We start from the raw sequence: 5,126 nt of genomic DNA on the forward strand, positions 1-5,126 counted from the left end.
ACCCTCCCAAACCGGGGGTGGGGAGGGTTTGGGGGTTTAGGGAGGGTTTTGGGGGTTTTGGGGGGTTGGGGAGGGTTTAGAAGGGTTTGCGAGGGTTTACGAGGGTTTAGGAGGGTTTAGGAGGGTTTAGAGGGTTTAGAGGGTTTACGAGGGTTTACGAGGGTTTACGAGGGTTTAGAGGGTTTAGAAGGGTTTAGAAGTGTTTAGGAGGGTTTAGAGGGTTTAGAGGGTTTGGGAGAGCAGTTGAAGGGCTGGAAAGAGGGTGGATTCGTCAAACCCTAAAAAAGGGTTTGGGGTTTACCAGTGCCTGTTCGTCGACGGGGGGCCCCTCGACTGTGGGGTAGGCGTGGACCACAAAGTCTTTTTCGATGAAGAGAACACAAGAGTCGTTTTGGAAAACCCTAATTGGGGTTTCGAGGGTTTGGAGAAGCAAAGGACAGTTGGAAAAAGAAATAATCGAAACCCCCACGCGCTTCAAGTGTTGCCGCGAAACCACGCACTTCTGAGGGTTTTCTAAACCCCAAAAAGAGGTTTGGACAAACAAATAGTCGTCTCCACTTTGCGCCAAATGCAACTCGAAAGAAGTCTGGCGACGGCTGTAAGTGCTGAAGTCCTCAGCCCCCGTCTCACGCACGTCCATCACGATCCTGCGCCCAAACCACGATTTAGGGTTTAGGGTTTAGGGTTTAGGGTTTGGGGTTTGGGGTTTGGGGTTTGGGGTTTGGGGTTTGGGGGAAGCATTTGGTGCGGGGCGGGGAGTGCGGTGCAGCAGTTCACTAGGGTTTAGTAGGGTTTGCTAGGGTTTACTAGGGTTTACTAGGGTTTACTAGGGTTTACTAGGGTTTAGGGTTTAGGGTTTAGGGTTTAGGGTTACGCGGCTGCGGCCTCGGGGAACTTGGCGAGTTTGCGTTTTTCGCCGTAAGCGGCTCGGACGGCAATTCCCAAACTTCTTAGAGAAGCTTCTTCGGGGTTGCAGCCTTCTTTGAAGCCAGCAATGAGGCGGCTGTTGGCGATTTCTTGCACGGAAGGGCCTTCTGCTGCTGCTGCTGCTGCTGCTGCTGCTGCTGCTGCTGCTCCGAGCAGCAGCAGCTGCAGCAAACTCCTTTTAAGTGCCATTTGTGAAAAAAAAACAAAAAAAGAAGTCAAAAGACCCGCGAAAACCGCCCCAGTGCCCCCCGCCGCTCGCGGCTGCTGCCAGAAACCCGAAACTGCGCTCCAGCACTTCCAACAATGACCCCCTGGCCTCTTTTTCCAATCAAATGACACAATTTATTTAATTAAATGCAAATTCGCGCCGTTTCGACGCACTAATTGATTGTGCCGAGCTGTAAAGACACCCGAACCGCGCCGCGCCCCCCCCGCAGAGTCACTGACCGCTGCGGGGCCGCACAGACACCCCAGCCCCCGCGGCTCTGCGGCGCGTTTGCGCTTGAAATAAACTAAATTGAATAATCAAATTCAATTTATTTGAACTTCTAAACATTTTAAATCATTTATTTTCCCTTTTTCCCGTTTTTTCCGCCTTTTCGCGCGCCTTCTCGCCCCGTACGCACGCAGTGGTCCGCCAGCGGTCACTCCGCCCGCCGCGCCGGAGCGCGGGTTCCTTTGCACTTATTTGCGCCACTTCGGCCGTTTAAATCGACGCAAATCAATTTAGTTTTATTTATTTTAATTTAATTTGCAAAAATAAATTCAAACGGAGAAAAATTAATGCACATTTCGTCTTCTGCACTCCCTCCGACCCGAGCGCAACTCACCTGGTGTCAGTACAGCTCAGGCGCGCATTCGAGGCACAGTTGTTTCTCATATTTCTTCAAATTCATTTTATATATTTATTTATATTTATATTTATATTTATATTTCCATTTAAGGCTTCAAGGAGCTTCAAATAGTGCAATATTCTAATTTTATCTGCACTTAATGCACCAGGAAGCTCCCAGTTGTTCTGCAGTTCCACCAAATGCAGGAAAGCTGGCATTTGCACTCGCTACCAAAACGCATTAGGGTTTAGGGTTTACAGCCACACGCACTATAAACGCTCTGCTGCTGTCCCCACAGCTGTTAGTTGCTGCTGCTGCTGCTGCTGCTGCTGCTGTTACGTTGCTGCTGTTGCTGCTGCTGCTGCTGCTGCTGCGATTTGGGATGCTGCTGCTTCTACAGCTGTTAGGCTTGCTGTGCACTTGAGAAGCTCAAGTATCCTAGAACCGGAACCCTAAACCCTGAGGAACTGGGTAAAACCCTAAACCCTAAACCCTAAACCCTAAACCCTAGTAGGAAAGAACTTGAAGGCCAAAAGGCAATCAATCAAAGCTGAAGTTTTGCTGCAAAAAAAACCGGAAGCAAAAGTGTCATTTGTGTCCAACTGGACGTACACCCCAAGAGCCAACGGGAAGCCTTTTTTGTTTTTTATTTTCATTTTTATTTCTTTCCGAATATCCCCAGAGAACAAAGTGCATTAATTATTTATTATATTATATATAATATATATATGCATTATATATAATATAATACATTATATATATGCATATGTATATATATATATATATTCATGCATATATATATATATATATATATATATATATATATATATATATATATATATATATATATATATTATAAATATATATATATATTATATGTATAGATAATGCATCTATACATATATGAATAATAAATAATATTTTGGATTATGATTGCATGCAATTAAAGAAACTGCCGGCGCACGCGTGGAGGCGGTGAGGTGTACAGACAGCTCAGGTGTACGTACACCCCACCTCCGCACGAAGGTTCCAAAATTCGAAATAATAAAAATAGCTTTTTGGCCATCCCAGAAGAGTCTTTTGCACATTAAGTGCTTTCTCGAAGCAGCTCCTTTCACCCTTCAAGAAGCAGCAGCAGCAGCAGCTGCAGCAGCAGCAGCAGCAGCAGCTGCAGCACGTATATAAATGGCAGGTGCATGCGAATTTGGGTCTAAAGAGTGCTGTGTTGGGCTGAAGCGCATGCAGGTGCCCAGCAGCAGACCCCGGGGAGCGATCTGGAGTTTGAAAAGATGAATTATTTGTTGAAGAGGAATTAAAGAGGAAAAAGGCACCTACATTTTAATAGGCGAATGCAAAACACCGAAATGGTGGAAAGTGGAATGGCTGTGGCTTGCGCGGCGGCGCGTGGGGTGTACAGACACCGGGTCGGAACTTGAAATACCTGCGACCGCGTCGGATTTGCCGGAATTTGCGTCGATTTTTGCGATTAAAAGTCCAATTCGGAGTAATTTTGGAAAATAAGACCGAATTTGAGGGAAGAAAAGCGAAATTCGCGCGGGATTTGGGCGGATCGGCGCTACTCCGTGCGGAAGGCGTCGGCGAGGACCTCGGGGAAGCCGGCGCCGTGCAGGAGGCGTTGCAAGTCGAACTGGGCCGTCAAGGCGTTCCAAGCGCGCTTTCTTTTGTTAATTTTTGCACTTTCTTTGATTATTTTTGCATTTTCTTCTTTTAATTTCGCGTTTTCGGCGCTTTCTTGCGCGCCGGAGAGGCAGAATCGCGCGGCGTCCTCCAGCGCCGCGGCCACCGCGCTCACCAGCCGCAAGTACAACTCCTGGTCTTTGCTGCTGCGCACGTAGCGGGAAAGGCCTATTGCTGCAGGCCACTGCGCAGCAAAGCGCTGCAGCGCGCGCTGCAGCAGCAGCAGCAGCCGCTGCTGCTGCTGCTGGTCGAGGGCGCCCCTGGCGGCCAGGATCCTGCAGAGCAGCACGAGTTCAGCAGCAGCAACGAGGTCCTGCTGCAGCAGCAGCGCGAGCTTGGAGTGGCTGTAGGGCTGCAGGCGCTGCGTCTGCTGCAGCTCGCGCGCCTGCTGCAGCAGCAGCGCAGCAAGCTGCTGCAGCTCCGCGGGGGCCCCGTGCAGCAGCAAATAGTCCGCGGGCTGCAGCAGCAAACTGGACAAAGACTCTTTCCTTTCGACCCAGTCGAGGGCCCCCTCGTGGCTGGCGAGGGGCAGCAGCTGTGCGGCGCTGCGGGGCGCCTGCTGCGGCTCGGCCTCCGCTGCTGCTGCTGCTGCTGCTTGCTGCTGCAGCAGCTGCTGCTGCAGCCCCCACTCCACCGCAAAAGGCAACTCCCTCCCCTCTCCTAAACCCTTTCCTAAATCCCCTTCTCCGCCAATTCCAGACAAAGTCATTGAGACAAAACAAAGCATTCCGAAGGCCACGAGGACGGGGAGCCAGGCGGGGGCGGGGGAGTTGACGAGGGCCTGCCGCTGCGCGAAGCTGAGGTACCGCTGCGGGCTGCTGCTGCTGCTGCTGCTGCTGCTGCTGCTGCTGCTGCGCTGCCGCTCCAGCTCCGCCAGCGCGGCGCTGCTGCTGCTGCTGCGCTGCCGCTCGAGCGCCGCCAGCGCGGAGCCGCGGCTGCCGCGCGGGACCCGCGCTCCTGCTGCTGCTCGCGCTGCTGCTGCTGCTGCTGCTGCTGCTGCTGCTGCAGCGCCCCCGGACTCCCCACTGCTGCTTTCCGCTTGCTTCGCAGGAACTTCCATTTTGCAACACTCAAAGTCCAGCAGCTGCTGCTGCTGCTGCTGCTGCTGCTGCTGCGGCCAGCGCGCAGCCGCTCCGCTCGCCGCGAGGGTTCCGCCCGCCGATCCGCCGGCTCTCGCCGGATTTTTCCCAACTTCAAACTCAAAACTGCAAATTAAAACTCTTTTGCACTTTTATTTTTTCCCAAAAAAGCCCAAAGGCCCGCGGGCGCCCCCCCAGCCCCCGCCGCCACACACGCCAGCCTCCCGCGCCGCGACACAGCGGCATGCACTCTCCGCCCGCCGCAAACTCTAAAAACCCTTTTTTCAACACAAGTCCGCAAAATTGAAGACTTTTCGACTTTTAATTCCTTTAAATCGCAAAAAACTCCTCCGGGGGCCCCCGCGGCCTCCCGCGCCAGCCGCCGCGCGTTCAGAAAACCTTCCTCGCATTTCCCACACTCGATCTGAACTCCAGCGCGAACTCCAAACCTTTTAGACTAAAAAGTTGCATTTTAATTCAAAACTCCGCTTTTTGGAGTTAAAAGAAGAAAATTCCCTCCGAACTGGAGGGAAATCACTGCCAATTCGCCTCCGTACCGCAGCAAGCTCGCGCGCTGCAGCGGCGGACT

General features: G+C 52.2%; 2 protein-coding genes across 2 annotated transcripts; both read right to left on the bottom strand.

Annotated features, from left to right (window-relative positions):
* Nucleotides 1–826: 826 nt before the first annotated feature.
* Nucleotides 827–1,116, bottom strand: ENH_00081020 (hypothetical protein; the record flags this gene model as incomplete). The annotated part of the gene is given in 3 exon segments (XM_013583300.1): nucleotides 827–850; nucleotides 854–875; nucleotides 1,064–1,116. Coding segments are annotated over 3 exon segments (99 nt in total).
* A 2,220-nt stretch (nucleotides 1,117–3,336) lies between these two features.
* ENH_00081030 (hypothetical protein, conserved) lies at nucleotides 3,337–4,518 on the bottom strand (the record flags this gene model as incomplete). Its single annotated transcript, XM_013583301.1, has 1 exon — nucleotides 3,337–4,518. One exon carries the CDS (start codon nucleotides 4,516–4,518, stop codon nucleotides 3,337–3,339), a length of 1,182 nt encoding a protein of 393 aa, XP_013438755.1.
* Nucleotides 4,519–5,126: the final 608 nt, after the last annotated feature.

The sequence above is a fragment of the Eimeria necatrix genome, genomic scaffold (assembly GCF_000499385.1).
Source record: "Eimeria necatrix Houghton genomic scaffold, Enh_scaff887, whole genome shotgun sequence".
Taxonomy (NCBI): Eukaryota; Apicomplexa; class Conoidasida; order Eucoccidiorida; family Eimeriidae; genus Eimeria; species Eimeria necatrix.